This window comes from Electrophorus electricus, chromosome 16 (genome assembly GCF_041902795.1).
Source record: "Electrophorus electricus isolate QZ-2024a chromosome 16, ASM4190279v1, whole genome shotgun sequence".
Lineage (NCBI taxonomy): Eukaryota > Metazoa > Chordata > Actinopteri > Gymnotiformes > Gymnotidae > Electrophorus > Electrophorus electricus.
In genome coordinates this window covers 17,835,901-17,855,798 of record NC_137512.1, presented here as the reverse complement: position 1 = coordinate 17,855,798, position 19,898 = coordinate 17,835,901, and the positions used below count along the sequence as shown (strand labels likewise).

Here is a 19,898-nt window from a genome sequence, read left to right as displayed (position 1 = left end):
GTTAGCCGAACGATGTGATGTGAAAAGAAAAACTGTGGACACGGTCAATCGTTCTTTTTATTTGTTCATCTCGATTTTAACATAATGCCTTAAAACTATTTGTCAGTATAAACACTGGCGTATTGACAGCCAAATAACTCTCCAATCGCGATGACTTACAAGATAAACTGATCGGAAATAAACCTCTTTCACAAGTTACATTAAGTCACATACCAGTCCCGAGTCACACCTTGCCTAAATTTATAGAGGTATTCCAAACAATGGATCATTAGACAAATAGTGAAATATTGTGACTTTTTGTTTCATGCTTTTGTTAGACAGAGAAAGTAGCAGAAAAAAAAGGAAATACCACCAGAACAAAAACAAAAGCATGTTTTTTGTTTTGTTTAAAAAGTAGCCCTAAATTTCAACAGTGAATATTACTGCAAATAATGCAAACACTGGCTTGTGCTGGCCAGGGACTGACACGTACTGTCTTTGCTGATGCTACTCACCAAGTATGGGAAAGGAAAAAAAATAAATAAAAAAATTCACTACTTGAGAAAATAAATTCTGAATTCAGTCTGAAACACATTCAGATAACAGCACATGACCACTATGACCGACATAAAAAGACAGGAGAAAAAAAAAAAAAAAAAAAAAAAAAAAAAGAGAAACAAAGACAAAAAGATACACACTATACAAATTAAAGCGGTCCTCCAAAGCCAGATGGCAGAAAAGAAAAGCAGCTTAGAGTTGGCTCTTGGTCTGGTTTCATAAGTCATGTAGTAACACTCCTCTTTGAAAAGCAAAACAAGTTAAAATTCATGTTCGGTTAACAAAAGTGTATTTTTACACATTTTCTTTAAAGATCTCTGCAATAAATTCTGCATTCCCTGAAATAAGCCATTCCAGCTTTAGGTTCATAAAGTACAGATCTTGCTAGGTTTCTGACTGGATAATGAACAAATAACTACTGGTATTCTGTTGGAAAATTAGATTCAATTCAAATGTATTTTTCCAAATAAAACAATGTGTTATGGGCAGGATTGCAGATATGAAATTTCATGCCAATATAAGCAGAAACCTAAACCTAGACATGACCAACAGTCCAAATTCTTACCAGACTATACTACAGCCAACTGACTTCGGATGCATATTAGCTGTCAAACAAGTAGTCATTACACTGTGCCTCATTACTGCATAGGTTCATTCTACACTTAATATTTGTGAAAAGCCAAGGTAAGATCTACAAAGAATAACAGAACACTTCAAAATACTTGTTGGCTTCTGTTTGGAATTAGAAGGCTGAAATTTCATTAACAGCTGACAAACTAATTCCAACAATATTTGTGATCTCTAAAGTTATGATTTAAATGTCTCCACCTGGTTTACTGCAACATTAGTAGCTGATGCATTACCCTTCAGCAAAAGAAAGTTGCTTATTCATCATTTTACTACTGCAGTCATCACATAATGTCCAGACTAACTAGACAAGACCAGGAAGTGCATTTGGCACTTTTTCCCCCCACTTGCCTCACAATGTCAGTATCATTTTTAACATACATACTCATTCTTGTGCTCACCTACTGACATGTGAGAGGACAGAATGATCTAACTGACCTTCATTTGATAGTCCCAAAAAAAAAAAAAAAATAATAATAATAAAATAACTGAGACAAAATTCTTATTCAAAATCCTTTAAACGTTTGTTCCACTAATTAATGCAATATAAACTGCAATATCAAGAAATATTCAGTACACAAGAAAAAAAAAAGATTTTTTTTTTTAAATATTGAAAATATCCTCCAACAAAGAAGCACTATGTAGAAATGCGCTTCATATGCCCTTTTCTTGCCAGGAAGAATGTTTACAAACATGCACAAAATATTTTTTCAATTTAACATAAGTGACAATGGAGCAGGGAGGGGGTAACATTTTAAATGGTCCGATTATGTTTCCTTTAAAGCGTACTTCATTACCACGTGGTCGGGAAAGTTTTCTTGAATACACACAAATCACTCTTTCCTAAAGTGTGTTCTGTAGGGTGGAGAGAGGACATAAACTAAGCCTGTGCACATTTAATTTAACATTTGGTGGATCTACAAATTTCTTAACTGACCTTGCATTGCAGTGCATGACACCAATACGTCCAAGTGCATTCTTCAGATAGTCACACAAATGGGTAGGAAGCAGGGGAGGGTGTGTGAAATTATAAACTAACATGTAAATTTTATTTAATTTAAATGCAATAACTAAGTCGTGGTTCCCTTAAAATAGTCAAAGCATGAGTTTGTTGTTTTGTTTTGCAACAAGTAGTTAATGTATATACCTTAATTATGAAGTTGATCTGATACAACTTCATAATTATTTTCCTTAACTTTTAGAATAGAAATATTTTACACAAGAGAAATCAGTTTAAACTAAAATTGAAAGTATTAATTTTTCAATTAGAAACAGCTTGAATGGTATGATAAGAAGCTATCATCCGAATACCAATTGAGTTAGAACCTCCCCCTGTAGAAGTGTGTATGGTTACATCAAGGTTGTGTGTACATAGGCCTACCAGTTGTAAAACAAAATGACCCAATGCCACATAATACCTCACCATATCCGACACAGGCAGACATACACAAACTCCTCCACAATTCGGGAGTCCACAAATTAATAAACTCTTTAAACAATATATTTTGGTGCAAGTCAACTGTGTTGAAAAGGAACTCATGCATATGAATTATCCAATCACTTAGTACAAACAAATAAAACTAGGCAGTATGGTATTGCAAAAGCTCTAATGGCATTAAGCAAAAGAAACTCCTCTCTGGATCTCACTGTATCTGGTCAAAAAGAAAGCCAAAGAAGGCTTCAGTTGCCACATGCACACATACATCCCCCCCAAGCTCCACTTTAGTAATTGAATGCCAATTTCTGTCACATTTGGCACCAACTTCAAAAAGAAAGGAAAAACAGAAAAAATAAAAAAAATTAAAAAAGAACTAAGTCCCCCGCCTGCTACAGATATTCACCTTTTCACACAAAGAACCAAATTGGAATCCAAATTAGTTCATGAAACTACAAAAGACGACAAAAATAAACTAAGAATCTGAGAAAATTAGACTGATCTAAATCACATACAAAACGAATCCCAAGCAATGTTGTTTCAGGTTGGTTTCAGTGTGATTTTTGACACAGCTCTGAAAAGGATGAAATATTGTGGCTCTGTGCAAACACACCTGAGCCTTGTAGATCTAACCATATCTTTAGTCTGGAAAAACCATGAAGAATCACCTAAAACACTTCCATTGGAAATAAGAAGCTGGAAGTGTCAGAGACTCGGTGCTGGTTTGTCAGTAAACACAGAGAAGGCTGGTGGCAGGGTACCTCGACACAGGCCGCTTCCCTCCGCTCCTCTTGCCTAGTAACGGAGCCCCAAAAACGTGCCACGTTCCTGAACTGTTATAGAGCCTCAAAGAAATGAACAGAAATAAAATGCTGGCATTGGTACCACCATGAAGGAGTGCATTCGTTGCAGTGCTCAAACTGACCTCTGAATTCCCTGGAATTTAAGGCAAGTTCTGGCTCACTGACTGCCGTACCCTGACGAAACGGGGTGAAGGGCTGTGGGTCGATCATGCCGAGTGCAGTGGGATCACAAACTTGCAGCCAAAGGGGGAGCGGTACTTGATGCCCACCTCCTGGAACACGTGGCGGGGCAGGCCGATGTCACACAGGTAGACACGGCCTGCTCTTTCGGGCAGGGCGAGAGGGAGGCCCAGAGACAGGGACCACTTGGCCTCTACGGCCTGCTCCTGCCCATTCACTGGAGGATCTATGCTCAGCACAGGGGCCCTGTTCTGGTTGGCCCAATCAGTGGCAGCCCGGTACCATGGTTGGTCCCGCAAGAAAGTGTTCTCGTGCGAGTCGAGGCAGTTTATGACCAGATCCACTGGAGTATCTGGCAAGTCTGAGAAAGGGTATGCAAAACATAGCAGCTCATTAGTGACAATGCGCAAAAAAAAAAAGTGTGATGTGATACTGTACAGCTGCAAATAACACATCCATTTCATAAGCACCTTTAACGCTGGAAACTTGTTTGCCACCTGTCTTGCTGAACAGCGTCAGTTCACTCGTGATGGCTTCCAGCATCTTGACAAAGTTGGGGAGGAACAGGATGACCTCTACCTCGTGGTTGGCAAGGTGACGGCCGCAGCTAATTCCCTGAGCTCCCTGAACGTGAGGCCCACAGAGCAGTGCCACGGTGGGTCTCTGGTGCACGTTCTTAGGGGTGAGCCTGGGGAAGGGAAAAGAGATGGAGAAAGTCATACATATACAGTGCCTAGGGCTTTCTGCCATTTTCAGGAAAATTAAACAAACAAACAAACAAAAAAACAAAAACCATTATAAGCCTCGGCATCTTGTACATCTTTTTTAAAAACAGTTCTTGTCATACACACTCACCTGTTTGGTCCTCCAAGCAGTGTGAGGGCCATCTGACTAGCACACACACCAGTCATCTCCAGCCTGCGGTCCAGAGAGAGACCGTAGCTCTCTGCCATGGTCAGCAGGCGCTTGTGCAACTCATATGAGATACTGGGGACCACCAGCCCTGAGTCTATGAGGAGAAACAGAGACCAGTGAATGACTGTAGCATCACTTTACAACTCTAAAGGCATATAAACTATAAAACTTGGAATATACTTATAACTATTACTATAGTTTTCCCAAGAAAAGCTAAGGCTTCCTATTGATTTTCATCAGAAGCAGAAAGAAAACAGATTTGTGACTCTCACCAGTGCTATACTCTTTTGCCCCAGGCTGAGGCACAGTAATCTGTCTGTAGACAACAGGCTTTGCTTCTAGGATGTTCTCGTCATGACGGTAACGTGACTGTGTCTGCTCTGCAGGAGTACCCCGGGACCGTGCGCCGTTGCCTCTGCGATCTGACGAGTCAATCTCTGAGAAGACGGCTGCTTTATCGAAGAGAGCCAAGTTCCCCTCAAAGTCAAAATCCTCATCTAGAACATCATCCATGCCATCTCCAAAACATTCATCATCCTTATTCTTCATTTGACCATTCTTTGACCCATTCTTCTTTGGAGTGACCTGATTTGCACCTCTACTGCTAGAAGACCCTGAAAGAAAAACAGACATTTTGCTGTTTCAGTAATGATCCCTTAAAAAAAGTCATGTACTCTCATAAAAGTTTGATATGTACAACCATAAAATGTAATGCATTCAGTTATTAAAAAGTGTTTTATGTAGACTGGTGGCACCATAGCAGCAAGAACATAATGAATGAACAAATGAAAGAATAAACAAAACAAGCTGCATTTCTCTCAGAAGAAATTAACAAAATTAAAAGGAATTCACTGCAAAAATGACTTCCTTGCATGTTAGTGCTCCTACATATACTCACAGGAGTTGTGTCGACGGCGGAAGCCTTTACTCTGGCCGGCAATATCGGCATGGCGCTCTCCGTAGCTCTTGGAATAGTTTTGTGAAGGAGACACGCCCCCTTCCTGGGGCCTGGCCTCTGTTTTACCAGGCACGCACAGAGGAGCACTGTTGACCTGAGCAGCAGCCCCACAGCCCCCACCTTTGTCTTTGCGTCCACTAAAGCCAGTTGAGCAGGAGCTCAGCTCAGGAACACTCCGCTTTGTCACTCCATTGGAGATGCTACGAATTTCCAGGATTTTGAGCTCTTTGATGTCCATAGCGCTGTGAACACATCGGGGAAGAATTTTCACCAGAATGGGACACATTTAAACTAAAAACTATTATTATGTCATGACTTTAATACTCAAAATTTGATCCAATTTTGCATTTCACAATGCCAAAATTACAATGTACTGAAAAAAGACAGTAAACCTACTTTACAGTCCTAATTTTATAAAGCTTTACAGATTTGGTTTGAAAATGAAAATAAATACCAACCTAAAAGTGACCTCAGGTACTGGACACTTGACACCATTGTGAAATGGCTGTCTGAGGGAGATAGTTTGGCTGGACTGATCAACCGAGGACACCTCTCCTTGGTACACCCCTAAGGTTGTCCCGCAGTTAATTGAAACAAGACTGCCCAGCCAGTCTGCTGCCATTCTGTCAAATAATTACCATTACAAATAAAAAAAGAAACAAATTAATGGGTAATGAAGACAAGACCAAGGCTTCTGCCACTTCCATGCGTTTTTTAGGATATCCTAAAAATCTGAAAACGGAGCAGTTTACTGACAAATGCCTCCACTGGTTTGCACTCTTGCCATAGACAAGAGACGTGAAAAAGGTATTATATCAGCCAGCAAACTCAAATGTCAACACAGTCTTCATGTTTATTTTTGTTAGATGTTAATAACTAAATACCGACAGTTAGAACTAGCATCAAAACATCTAGCTAACTAATGATTAAATGCTACAACATTTTATTTACAAGAGGTCACTGCCCGGTTGTTTTCCACACCAAAACTAAGGCCTGACCGACAAGCTATGTTAGCTCAACCTGGCACAGTTTGAGGTTTACGATACACTTTGCGAAACAGGAGGTTAAACTTGACTGGACATGCCAACATGTATAAACCAGCTACACGGCGACAGAAGTCATGATAATCCAACTATTTTAAGTCGTATCTACTTCGTAATGATCGCAGCTAATGCGAGACAACTTGTTAGAGCAAATAACGTGCTAAGTTTGACGGCGGCTAGCTAGTTAGGAAGCTAGCTAATGCTAGATAGGAAAGCTAGCTAGCTAACTATTAGTAACTAGGAATCTAGCGAGTCCTTCTAATTTTTGCCGGTTTTAATGGATTTGTAAATTCAGACACCTACCTGTAGTAAACCAGTGTTGCTCTTATAAATAGATGCAAGTCTAGAATATGAATTATTAGACTAGCTAGCTAGCTAATATTCTGATGAATTCGCGTTGCACGACTTCTCCACTTCATGAACTTCTTTCTCGACGGCTAGAAGTATCCTCCGATAAGTGCGCTAACTACTGCCACCTGCAGTTAAGGAGAAAAGGCGTCGCAAAGTAAAAAAACAAAAACAAAAAAATATATAGTCACATAGAAATTGTAATTTTCCATTAAAAATATAAAATATTCAAAAGGAAATGTAGGCATATACTGTCTAATGTTTGATAATTATTTTTACAAGGCCCGCATAAGCCTCCGGTAATGAAATTTTGGTCACATGACAACTTGATACAACAACAAACATGTCTGCTTTCAACTCCCTGGTCCAGTAGCTAGCTAGCTATCTTAGAAATGTAGCTAGCTCGTTCGCTAACTAAAGGTTTTATAGAACGGTTGCATTTCTTTACAGTTGCATGTTCTATATATCATAAACGTTACTTATATTTAACATTTTCTAATTGAAGGTCGCGTTAGGATTAGATAGGAAACCAGAAAGGTAATGGCAGTCTTTTTTTGCTAGCTAGCCAGTGACATAAAGCTAGCTAGATAAGCTAGCTAGCTAGCGTTCATTTAGTTCAAACTCGTCTGTCAAATGTAGCTAGCTAGTTACAGTTTAAACAACCCAGATAACTATACAGCTAGTTAAGACAGCTATATGATCTAGTGTGACCTATAGAATCTGTGTGATCAGTTGGCCAGCATCGTTTTTCGCGTATCTGTTTTTGTTTCTAGTCCTGTCCTTATGTTAATGAATATTAAGTTACGCGTTTTGGCACAGTCGTGTTAGCTAATGAAAGTCCTAACATTTCGTTTAAAGGTACAATATGGATCAGACCGCCTCTGGAATTTTCTGTAACAGAATGCTGAGCATGGTCAACTCTGAAGATGTAAACGCGATCATTCAAGCCCAGAGACACATGTAGGTTCTCGTAAGTCTTAGTCAGTCACACGATCAACAATTTTATCAGACAACATAAATATAGATCTTCTGCTGTTTGATTACAATTAAATTTGTAACTCCCTCGTAAGGCTGGACCGCTTTGAGAAGACCAACGAGATGCTTATTAACTTTAATAGCTTGTCCAGTGTGCGACTACAACAAATGAATGATCACTTTGTTCTCCATACTCGCACTTTAATTGAAATGAAGAAGGACTTGGACAGCATTTTCCGTCGAATAAGGTGATGTGTCATTATAAGTTGTAATCCTTTTGCTTGACATATAATGGTGATATGTTGGATAATCTTTTGAGAATATAAAAAATTAAATATAGCTTCTTGTATCTTTATCCAGGACACTGAAAGGCAAAATCGCTAAGCAGTATCCTGCTGCTTTCAGTAGTGAGTTGTGCCTTAACTATTCTAATCATAATCAACTATAATGCTTCCCATGTTTGTTATTCCATAGCATTAATCGCTTTTGCTCAGTCCCTCTTTGTTTTATTATTTTTTTAACAGACATTCATGAATGTCCCAGTTTAGAGGATGACGATGATGAGTTTGACCCCATACCACCTAGCATGGCTACTACAACTCCTACAACAGCTACATCTGAGCAGAGCACTGAGTCATGTGACACAAGCCCTGACGTTATTTCACCAACCATTAGCCGATGCTCTGAAGAGCTCTCACAGGAAAATCCTGACACGCCTACCTCAAACAGCCCTGAGAAGGCAGTACTGCTGGATGAGGGTCCAGATTCAGCTGAGATCTAGAATCTTTTTGGAGTTGCTGTGAAGAATTTGTAATTTGGCTTAGTGCCTCATGGTTAAGAGCCAGAGAGAGAGAAATGGGCTATAAGAGTTGGAAATGCTACACCAGATGTTTGCCAGATGTCTCAGTTATCTAAAATATTAAGGATTTGAAGTAAATGAGTCATCTTTCTAAACTTTTATTTTTCATATTTTCCCAAGTGGGCAATACTGTTATATTTATGTGTTTTAACATTACAGAATGAGAGTTTCTTGTGTTTTTGCCTTCAAAGTAGTATGCCTTGCTCCTTGATATATAAATAGATTATTTTAACATCTAGCTCACATTTTAATTATTGCTTCTCAAAAGATATTGGACATACTGTGTAATTTAATTTCTTAAGATGTCAGCTATTAAAACTGGACTATTTGATTTTTATTGGCTGTTTACTTAGCTTTTACTACTAAGTGTGATAAACAAATGTGATTGCTACCAAGAATTTTATCATAGGACTCACTGGATTCTGTTAATATGCTCAATTTTTGCAAAATAAAACTACCTATGCCAAATTCACTGTACTAAAGGCATAAATGCTTTTGAGAGTTTAAAGTGTAAATGGCATGATCACTTATATAATTATATATAGTATTATGAGGCCTTTGTCAAATCAGGCAAAGTTCAGTTTAAGGTAATTTAAATCAGAATAAATAAATAGGGCAGGGTTCTAGAAGTGAATTACAGAAGTACATACATCATAATATACCTCCTTAGACAAAACCAAACTGATATTAAAGTTGTGTTTGTTTCATAACTATTGCAGTCTGGGTCAATTTCATTGCTCTTTTGAAATGTATCTAATTTGTGTGATAATCATATGTATTGTCATTATGTAATGTAATAGTATATTTGAATGTTGACACCATTAAGGGCACAAAGGATGACACAAGATTGTATTAGATTAATGATATCATCATATCGTCAATGACAACTTCACACACACACACACATACACACACATATGCATGTCAGTGATCACGTCTCTTATTCTCTTTCAGGTCAGTTCATCTTTTCTGTTCAGTAAACTTCCTCACCTCTCTCCCCTTGCCTATTGTTATCCCATTGCCTTTAATACGCTACCGGATATTTTAGTAATTCTTTAGCGTACATGAGCTAATGTACTGTCAGTGTAGGATATGTTGCATTATTTCAGGATTCTCGTGGTAGGTAGATAGTCAAATAGATGCAGAATATAGTCCACAGTGGGGCGGTATAAACACATTGGTGTAAGTATTGACAAAAGAGTACTACAGCATCCATAATGCATCAGTAAGGAATCGTCACAATTCAAAGTCAGCCTGCGTTTTCATCCGATTAAATAATCTTTATTTTTACAGCGTTTAATAATTACTAACCAGATTTAAGATAATGTTCTGTTTGGGTTTACACTAGTAAATCAATTATGAGTGTATAAAATAGAACATTTAAAGGTAGGTAACCATGTAGCTAGTTGTAACATAGCTAGCTTCAGTGTGCGAAATTGCAGTTGTAATAGCTAGCTACTGCCAATTGATAGGGCTAGCATCTTGTGTAACGCACAGCTAGAATATGATATTGATGGTAGCAAGCGACGCATTGTTTGCTCTCCTCAGACTAACCCTTAAATTGGCGATCTCTTTCAAACATAAAATTATAGTCTTACATAGTTCGCATTAGCAAGCTCGCTAACGAGCTAGTCTACATAGTGGACGTTATAATGCTATTTAGCCAGCTCGTTTACAGGTAGGTTAGCTAACCTAGCCATCTTAATTGACTGCTAAGTTTATTCTCTGGCATGTGATTTCGAGTCATTACAGGTTCATGAGGGAACTGGTAGTCGATCTCTCCGAACATGCGGAGATTTTCTCAAAAGAAAGCCCTGAATTTTGTGAAGGAAATGGATGCCTTCCCGAAGGTTCCTGAGAGTTATGTTGAGACGTCTGCCAGTGGGGGAACCGGTGAGTATCTTTCATTTCCTAAGATTAGGTTATCTAATATCCAGGTTTTGTCACTGATGTTACTGTAGATGAAAGTGACGCCAGTGTCTTCTTTTTCTGGTAACAGTGTCTTTGGTCGCCTTTACGGCCATGGCACTCCTGGCCTTCTTTGAATTTTTTGTGTATCGGGACACATGGATGAAATACGAATATGAAGTGGATAAGGATTTTTCTAGGTAAGGTTTTTAGAAGTTTATAAATATGTGTAATATGCAAACATTCTGATTCAGTCCGATTACAAAAAATCGGATTTAAGAGGGGAAAAAAAAAGATATTCTGAAGTTTCACATTTGTTTTCTTTTCTTTGCAGTAAATTAAGAATTAATATAGATATTACAGTCGCCATGAGATGCCAGTGTAAGTTATTTTATTCTTAGTATTTCACTGACCCTTTTTGGGGTTTACTTTGCAGACCATCATTAAGATTTGCTATGGCTAGCAAATGATTTTGAGTGATACATTGACAATTTAAGGTTAAGTCTGAATGTGACCATTACCCCCAGATCTTAAAACATCACTCATGTCATTTAATTAGCTTGCTTTTTCTAATAAACTGTCTCAACCATTGTGTCAAATTGTCTTGTGAAATTGTTGTGAACCATCTAGTTGTAGGTGCAGATGTTTTGGACCTGGCTGAGACAATGGTAGCATCAGAAGGCCTGCAGTATGAACCAGTGAGAAGGCATCACTAGTAAAGATTTTGCCTGTGTACATGTTATGTCCATATCAGGATATATAATAGTTTTTATGGGTCTCTTGTAGGTTGTATTTGAGCTGTCCCCTCAACAGAGGCAATGGCATAGGTAAACCAATCACACTGTCTTGCTGCAATAATGGATCTTGATTCTTGTGTGTGTGTGTGTGTGTGTGTGTGTGTGTGTGTGTGTGTTGGATGGCTTCATATTTCAATACTAAAGTGTTTTCTGTTGACTTCAGTCTGTTTTTCCCATAGCATTGTAGAACTTTGCTCATCATGTGGAAAGCCAGACTTGCGTGGTTCCTCACTACTGCGCTTCAGCAGCAAAGCTCTTTAATTTTCAGTGCACTGGAACAAATATAACTAAGTAGTGACTAACTCCTCCTTCCTCCTTGGGCTTTTCACCAGGAACCTTCTAGTGGTCCAGAACCAGCTAAGGGAGGAGCATTCACTCCAGGATGTTCTCTACAAGAGTGTGTTGAGAGGGGGCCCTACTGCCCTGCCACCAAGGTCAGTCCCAACACCCTCCCCAAAAAAAAGTCCACACACCCTGATTTCATATCCTAACTTTAACATAGTCCGGAATTCTGTTGTTTAAGTGAGATCACTCTTAGTCCATTTGGGCCCAGAAGAAGTCAAAACTGAAGGTGATCCAGAAACAAATAATCAAGTCTGTAATGGGTGAAACCATTTCTGAAGCCTTTACTCTGATACCGGAGTCATGTGGCATTCTCGGTTAGTGGTGTTACAGCATTTTTCTCTACTCAGAGAGGAAGGCCACGATCAGCCGTTAAACGCATGCAGGATACACGGACACCTCTATGTCAATAAAGTGGCGGGAAATTTCCATATCACCGTCGGCAAGTATGCAATGTTTCCCCCACAGAAATGGATTATTTAAGCCTCCTGCACTTTTGTGATGCATATTTATTACGCGTCCTTACATGGCATTTTCTTGGCACATTATCATTGCAAATCAAACTGATAACGGGGGGCTCGTGTCCAGTCCTCCACCTTTGCTGAGTCCTTGTCTTAAGTTAGAGGGGCACTTTGAATTTATGCAAACAGTTTTTTGGAGGCAGAAATAAAAATAGTGATGCTAAGCAGATTCCTGAAATGCTGCTCCGCATTGCTGTATAGCATGCATAGCAGAGTAGCCTGCTTTACTGTATGTAGTACTTTACACAGAATGTACTGTACTGTGCTGTTCTTTACTGCAGGGCCATTCCACACCCTAGAGGCCATGCTCACCTTGCTGCCCTGGTTAGCCACGAAAGTAAGTTTGACCCTCCATACGAGTGATCCAGCACAGACGCTGTGTTTGTCACAGGGAAGCCAGGTGTACTGGCGATCCAGCACAGACGCTTTGTTTGTCACAGGGAAGCCAGGTGTACTGGCGATCCAGCACAGATGCTGTGTTTGTCACAGGGAAGCCAGGTGTATTGGCGATCCAGCACTGATGTTGTGCTGCTGTTTGTTTTTTTTGTTTTGTTTTGTTTTTTTGTATCAGTTTTAATTTTGCTGCTGAGCTATTTTTGTTGGAGGAAAAGGAAGAGCAAGTCTAAAGATAAAACAGACTCATAAAAGATCAATGTCGTTCATTTCCATTACATATTTGACATGCAAAATATTGGTCATGTGAGGTTAGGACTTTCCAGTGCAGACAGGAATAAACCTTGCCTTTCTAGTTTTTATGTAATATGGTGTGTGTGTGTGTGTGTGTTTGTGTTTTTAACGTTGAAGACTTATAAATTGTTTTTCCTACCTATCCATAGCATACAACTTCTCTCATCGAATAGACCACCTATCATTTGGGGAGGAAGTACCAGGCATTCTGAACCCACTCGATGGCACTGAAAAAGTGTGCACTGACCGTAAGTACGGTGCAAAGGCTGAGACCTGTCAAACAGGTTTTATAGTACATACAGTGGTATGATCTTGAACATGTCAGTACATCACACTTACACACATGACAGCACTTGTCTTGGTAATTTTAGTATTTGATACTATATCTGTTCTGTAAACTTAATCTTTCCCCCATCATCCTTACATTGTGTGTGTGTGTGTTTTGTTGTTTTTTAAACTGCTATTACCCATGTAGTGGAAAGGCCAGGTCTGGTCTCCATTTATAGCTAAGCTAGTGAAAAAGACAGTCTCACATGCAAGCCAATAATTTATATGATCCTTTTCAGCCTGGTTTTGCATCTTGCGTATTACAGAGCCCACACTTGTAAGAGTTACCAATGATCTTATTTTTATTTTGTTTTAATAATCCTGGGCAATCATGCATATAATGGCCACTAGCACCACCCTGCCCACACTTGGGAACTACTTTATATTTCAACTGAAATTAATTAATTATTTGTTCAGTTACACAACCTTCAGATCATTTGTACAACAGTTATCACGCGTTTACAATATCCCCCAGAGCCCCCACACCTCCAACTCCACTCTAAACACAGACCGAGACAAATCAAGGCTCATTCATCAAACATGCAGGAAGTGCCATCTATCAGTGTTATTTTTTTTATTAATAAAGAAACCCAACAAACAGAACACTCTTTAGTTGACAGTTGAGCAAGACATTGTAGTCATGTGAAAAACAAAGTACACCCTGTTTGAATTATGTGGTTTTACGTATTGGACCATAATAAAATATCATTTGGTCCTTAAAATTAGGCACATACCACTTCAGGTGAACAACACGTCAAATTGCACCGTGTCATTATTTGTTTAACAAAAACTAGGCTAAAATGCAGAAGCAGACTGTGAAACATTAAGTATATCCTTACTGCTTCCGTAGGAATTAAGATGGTAAATAGCTGCCAGGTGCTGCTAATAAAATGTCCTTGATTAAGCGATCGGCAGCAAGTGTGAGAACCTCTATAAAAGCAGACATTTTGGTATTTGGCTGGTCTGCAGCTTTCAGGTGTGTGTTAACAACATGCCAAGGAGGAAAGAAATTAGAAAAGATCTTAGTGAAGCAGTTGTTACTCTCCATTAGTCTAGGAGGGTTGTGAGGCCATTTCCAAACAATCTGAAGTCCATTTGTATGAACTTATGAATTGTTTCCAATGTTTTGTTTTACTTGGGTGATGTATTCTTTCAGGTTACTTATCTACTATGATTGATACCTGGCTCTATTTTTTTCCAGTTCTTTTAAAATAACAATTTCTGGCTATTGCCAGTAGTCTGCTATTAGTTGTATCTTTTACCAATGATCATGTGAACACTGCAACTGATTCTAGGGTTCTTGGCATATTGATGCTTATTGATATTTGCGCAGTGAGATGCCATATCTGATGATCTACTACTCTTTTAGTACAATCTGCTTAGACTATACCACCATCTGCCCTATGTGATTTTATTCACGACGTACGGATAAGTAGAAACTTTCTTTTTAAAATTGAACGCTAGCAAATCTGAGTTGCTCGTAATCAGCCCCAAAGCGCTGATGCCTTGGCATCAATATTGACTAAAGTTTAGTAAGAGCTTATGGTGTCCCTCTTAAAACCCTCAATAAGTTGCAGAATCTACAAAAAACTGCTATGAGGATCCTCACCCGCTCTAAAACTGACCAGATCCAATGTGTCCTTCAGCGTGCGCCCTGGTTAACTATTACTTTCCATGTCCAATACGAGGTTCTTTTTGTGACCTAATAAAGCTTTGCACAGAGTAGCGCCTTATGCATGAGTATCTTCATCCATATGCCCCATCCTGTACCTTAAGAACACAAAATTTAGGTCTGCTTCATGTTCTATGGTTTAATTTGACCTCTGTAGTTGCTCTAAATTATGGAATATTCTTCCAAAGTTTATTTGGGTTGTAACTCTTACATTTACAGCTGGTAAAGAGCTACTTTCATTATACCATCAGTGCTCCTCATGTACGTGTTATGCATGTAATGTCTTTTTTGTTTGTTTTTGTTTTGTTTTGCTACAAATTTACACTTTCAGTTTAAACAGTTCAGTTTGATTGTAAAGCGTTCATCTTAGAAAAGGTGCTATATAAATAAAGGTTGTGGTGGTGATCTGACCAGTGGGTTTCTTGCTCCTAGATAACCAGATGTTCCAGTACTTCATCACTGTTGTACCCACCAAACTGGAAACCTATAAGGTGTCAGCAGACACGCATCAGTATTCTGTCACAGAGCGGGTAGGTTAATGAATGAATATTACACATGGAGCCAAATTATACACAAATACTCAATTTGTAATGTAAATAAAATGGAACATTTACAATTCCTTTAGGAAACAAGAGACATCAGGTTTTGGTTTTTCCAGCATCAGTTAGGTTTTCAAATCATTCCATTGCCCCTGCTGTCTTAGCAATCTGCTCTTTGCCCCCAGTCCTATGAATGAACAGGCTGCTGTTTGGACAATTTCAGGCAATTCTGCCAGGGCGCTGTAAACTCAAGATGCAGAGAGTGCTAGTTATGAGTGTGGGGCTGAAACGTCTCCTCTTGGCACTGTGTCTGCAGGAGCGTGTGATCAACCATGCGACAGGCAGCCATGGCGTCTCGGGCATCTTCATGAAGTACGACCTCAGCTCACTCATGGTTCGCGTGACAGAGCAGCACATGCCGCTCTGGCAGTTCCTCGTGCGGCTCTGTGGCATCGTTGGGGGCATCTTCTCTACCACAGGTACAATAAAGGGCCATGCCGGTTCCAGAGGTGTACTTGGTTGAATGAGGGTCACTAGAAAAACGAGCTGACTTGCAGCGGAGTGAGAGCGTTCTGTCATTTGCTCCAGGTATGCTGCACAACCTGGTCGGCTTTTGTGTAGATGTTGTCTGCTGTCGTTTCAAACTAGGAGTGTACAAGCCCAAAGAGGTACGGTTTTTTTTTTTCTCAAGTGTTTTACTGACCTAACCTGAGCTAGAGCATTTTTTTTTTTTTCCCTCAGTGACAGTTAGTGATGAGGAAAAAAGCTCGGGAAAGGTGGAGTGTGTATTTCAAGATTGCCACAGTGAATGCACAGGCTCAAACATTTCAACCCCCGAAGACTAGGTGTAACTGGAATCCTCTGTTGTGCTAGGTGAGTACTCTTCATCAACATGGGAAGGACCAAACGTGTCTGCTCTCCGAGAATGGTGAGCAGTAGCGGTCCTCGTCTCCTCTGTTCCTGAGATGGTTACTTCTGCTGAGACCCTGGCGTGCCATGGGACAGTTGTCCAGCAGCGCGACCCAGCTGCTGCTTCACCCACCTTGTTGCCAACATGGTACTGAGAAGGGCCGTCTCTGCACGTAACCGTAACTTGGACTGTAAACAAAGTATTGATTTGCTTTTCACAACCAGAAAGATGGTTTGTAATTTCTGTGCACCTAAACAAGACATTTTTTCGAGGAGAAAGGTGTCATCATGTAGTAACAGTTTGTTTTATACTCCATTGCCACAGTGTTGTAATGGTGATTCATAGAATGTAGTTATAGTTTGTGTTACAGAGGCAGCTCTTCCTGTTCAGACTGTAACCTGAGGGATTAAATGCCACTATGTGTTTTGTTTTAAAGATATTTGTCTTAAAGTGTCCATTAACACAGCATGGTCCACTTTTACTCACTTTTGCTATAGCCTTCAAAAAGTCTGCAAGTCCTGCATGATTAGGGCAGTCAATTAAGACTGGAAATAACTGGGCTAATTTAAAAATAATCAGGAATGTCTTAATCAGGAAGACCTCTCAGACACAATGAATCACAGCAGTATTATATGAATCCTACTGTATTCAGACATCTGGTTATCAGCCAGACACTTTCTTTAACCTGATGTCCATGATGCAACACAATTTTCTCGTCTCAGTGAGTGACAAGCTTGTACAACCAAAATGAGCTGCAAAAAACCTTTACCTTTAGTGAACTGACCTGTTTTAACTCTATTAGACTGCCAAAGTACTGTATTTACACCATTATTCGAACATAGCGTCAGTAACGGATGTGTAATGGAGCACATTGGTAATAATCGTGGCTACAGTTTGTCAGTGTGGGGGGAAAATTTGGAGGGATATCTTACATGACATGTAAAGAAAGCCAGCAAGACATAAGGAAATAACCTTCCCACTGGCATATGGCCTAATATCCCACTGGCATATGGCCTAATATCTTTCATTTCGGTACGTTATTTGTGCTTGTGTCTTCTCAAGCTCCTGTGAGTCTTTTTATACAAACTTGCTTCTGGTTTTTCCTGTCTTTCATCTTGTTTGTGTAGTATATCACATTGGACTAATGTTGAGGAAAAATTACAGAAAGATATGTGGTAAAGCAGGTAGAACAGTGTGCTTATAACACCAAAGGGGTCAAGGTTCATTCATAGGCAGCACACATACTACGTTTACACCCAGAACTGATATTCTGATAAATATGCAAGTAGCTCAGGATCATAGTGTTTGACGAATACTGAAGATGTATATGCTCTCTCTTGAGAAAATACAGGTGAGTAAGTACATCATAACTTATCCTATAACACATCACAGCAACACTCCTATGGTGTCTCTCACCAATGAAACCCAGTACCACACTAACATACTTTTTGGCTAAGAAGAACACTAGAGTGTTTTCCAGGTTTAATTATTTTGTCAAACAATCAAACAAGCGTGAACGCCGAACACTGCCGTGCTCTTCAGGATTTCAGGTTGACAATTGACTGAATCATTTGAAAAAGATCTCTCGCACTAGCCGCAGAGCGTCGAGATCAGAGTTCCTTCCATGTGGGTTATCTTCAAATTCCGGCTCTGACCTACAGGACCCTGAATGAGGTTGAACAGGACCGTGGGTACTGGGTAACCGTGCAGTCGAGCTGTTCTTCACTAAGGTATCGCCGTACGGAATCGTCTCCTGCTCGGCAACGTCTGAAACGCACGTCCGCTCCTGTGCATCAGTCAGACGTCTCGTTTCTTTGGTCTTCACTGTACACGCTACGTCTAACTGTCACACAAAGAGAAACAGCAGAGCAAAATTAAAAAGTGGCATATGTTGTGAGCCGCAAGGAGTACAAACGTTTCAGTGAAACCAGGGTTCTCTTCTTCGCCAAGCCTACCTTTGCGTTATCGTTCTTTAAAATACCGATGGCTGTTTCCATGAGCTCTTGTTCATTCATCCAGTACACGATTCTAGAGGGGGGGAAACTAGATTAGCAAGCTTCGGTCTCTGATATGATTATAGCGTTTGCTTTAAAGCGAGTTGTCTACCTTCTGGGGCAGCTCTTCCTTGCACCTTTGTTCGTGCCACCTTCCGATTTCTTTATTGTGTTGTTGATCGGCTGGTGGTGGTCAGTTCCATCCATCCAAGATGGGAGATGTCGTTGTGCAGACATAATAAAACAGTGTTTATCTGGATTAGAGTTCCACTAAATACGCCACAAGGGCTTCAGTGCAGACATCACAACACATTTGTGCAAATCACATTTCTTTGTATTGGTTCCTCTCCAAAAGCGAAGCCTTGCAGACGGCTGACATGTTGACGACCCGCCCCTTCTGACTCCATATCTAGACATGCGCGCCATCGCGTGGCCTGGAGCAGCAACTATTATCAACATTGTGATTTGACTATATAGTTTAGAATGTGACGCTATTCTGCGCTTAAAATAAACTCAAAAATACAACTCAATTCTCGTAATTTATTTTTATTTTTTGTCTTTCAGTACTGTTAACAACCGCGCACACTCAGATAAACGGACAAGTGTACTGTATAATGAGTACTATAAAATGAATACTTTACACCATGTCAAGAGTTTATTTGACAGTATTTCAGAATATCATACAGGTAAACAAGAGTTTAGCAAAATTTAATATATCCGCACTGTTGCATTTCATAAAAATATTTGATCACTTAAGTCTTTGAAACTATCAATAATACATTAAACCATATTTATAGGAGTACAGCTGTACAAGGTAAATACACGTCTAACACTACACAGTAATATCGATCTGAAATGGGCCCCTTGAATGTGCCATCTTTCACAGATTCAATATTTTCCTTAGTAATATAAAAATGTTTTTTTGTTTTGTTGTATTTTTTTTGTTTTCCAACAGCAGGCAGGATACAGCTTCAACAGTAAAAGCTAGAGCTGTGCAGTAGATACCTTCCTTTTCACTTCTTACAGCCCCCATGTAAACAGCAATTAAATACATCCTGCTGCATTCACTCGTGTGAATCAGCTGATAGAAAGGTATGTGCCAGGTACAAAACTATCAGGGCCTCATAAACAGGGAGCATTTTTATTGATTCTTTATCTTTTTTATACTTTTCCCCCTCTGAGAATTAGGTATCTGGTGCATTCAAACTGATGTGTGACTCGACAGTATGTAGTGCACATATAAAAGCTGTTTGGGTTACCATACTGTTTGACACTTGCATTTTTATTCAATACATTCTGAGTATTTCAGTGCTGAATTCAGTTGGCACAGTTTTCAGGCTGTGGTTAGCGTTTGCTGGAGAGCTGCAGGCCTGCACACAAGGGCAAAGGAGTGCTTTCCACAATTTGGATGTGTTCTCAACTGCAATAGGTTCCACCTACTAAGGTCCCTTCAAAGTGAATAGCAGGAAAGGAGACAGGGAATGACTGCTTCTAAAAGAATCATTTCATGGCACAAGGTCC

General features: G+C 39.6%; 4 protein-coding genes across 11 annotated transcripts; 2 read left to right on the top strand and 2 right to left on the bottom strand.

Moving 5' to 3' along the window:
- Positions 1-39: 39 nt before the first annotated feature.
- Positions 40-6,920, bottom strand: edc3 (enhancer of mRNA decapping 3 homolog (S. cerevisiae)). The gene is made up of 7 exons (XM_027013938.3): positions 6,802-6,920; positions 5,914-6,078; positions 5,396-5,697; positions 4,770-5,111; positions 4,438-4,591; positions 4,053-4,270; positions 40-3,943 (listed from the first exon to the last, which is right to left on the bottom strand). Exons 2-7 carry the CDS (start codon positions 6,075-6,077, stop codon positions 3,609-3,611), a joined length of 1,515 nt encoding a protein of 504 aa, XP_026869739.2. The 5' UTR covers position 6,078; positions 6,802-6,920; the 3' UTR covers positions 40-3,608.
- A 257-nt stretch (positions 6,921-7,177) lies between these two features.
- kxd1 (KxDL motif containing 1) lies at positions 7,178-9,390 on the top strand. Of its 2 annotated transcripts, XM_027013887.2 has the most exons (5): positions 7,178-7,383; positions 7,705-7,806; positions 7,917-8,069; positions 8,182-8,228; positions 8,346-9,390. In XM_027013887.2, the coding sequence occupies exons 2-5, from the start codon at positions 7,712-7,714 to the stop codon at positions 8,600-8,602; spliced, it is 552 nt and encodes a 183-aa protein (XP_026869688.1). In that variant the 5' UTR covers positions 7,178-7,383; positions 7,705-7,711; the 3' UTR covers positions 8,603-9,390. The 2 variants fall into 2 exon arrangements, with proteins under 2 accessions (XP_026869688.1, XP_026869689.1); XM_027013888.3 differs by having other exon boundaries at positions 7,178-7,806.
- A 523-nt stretch (positions 9,391-9,913) lies between these two features.
- ergic2 (ERGIC and golgi 2) lies at positions 9,914-16,848 on the top strand. Of its 7 annotated transcripts, none has more exons than XM_027013923.3 (14): positions 9,914-10,066; positions 10,433-10,573; positions 10,680-10,788; positions 10,923-10,969; positions 11,219-11,286; positions 11,375-11,415; positions 11,718-11,819; positions 12,078-12,173; positions 12,530-12,585; positions 13,085-13,183; positions 15,367-15,464; positions 15,790-15,952; positions 16,062-16,141; positions 16,347-16,848. In XM_027013923.3, exons 2-14 carry the CDS (start codon positions 10,468-10,470, stop codon positions 16,410-16,412), a joined length of 1,131 nt encoding a protein of 376 aa, XP_026869724.2. In that variant the 5' UTR covers positions 9,914-10,066; positions 10,433-10,467; the 3' UTR covers positions 16,413-16,848. The 7 variants fall into 7 exon arrangements, with proteins under 7 accessions (XP_026869724.2, XP_026869723.2, XP_081554687.1 ...); XM_027013922.3 differs by having other exon boundaries at positions 10,424-10,573; XM_081698561.1 differs by having other exon boundaries at positions 10,424-10,573; positions 16,215-16,848.
- A 977-nt stretch (positions 16,849-17,825) lies between these two features.
- LOC118242299 (uncharacterized) lies at positions 17,826-19,898 on the bottom strand. The gene is made up of 3 exons (XM_035532402.2): positions 18,490-19,898; positions 18,339-18,411; positions 17,826-18,226 (listed from the first exon to the last, which is right to left on the bottom strand). Exons 1-3 carry the CDS (start codon positions 18,612-18,614, stop codon positions 17,951-17,953), a joined length of 474 nt encoding a protein of 157 aa, XP_035388295.1. The 5' UTR covers positions 18,615-19,898; the 3' UTR covers positions 17,826-17,950.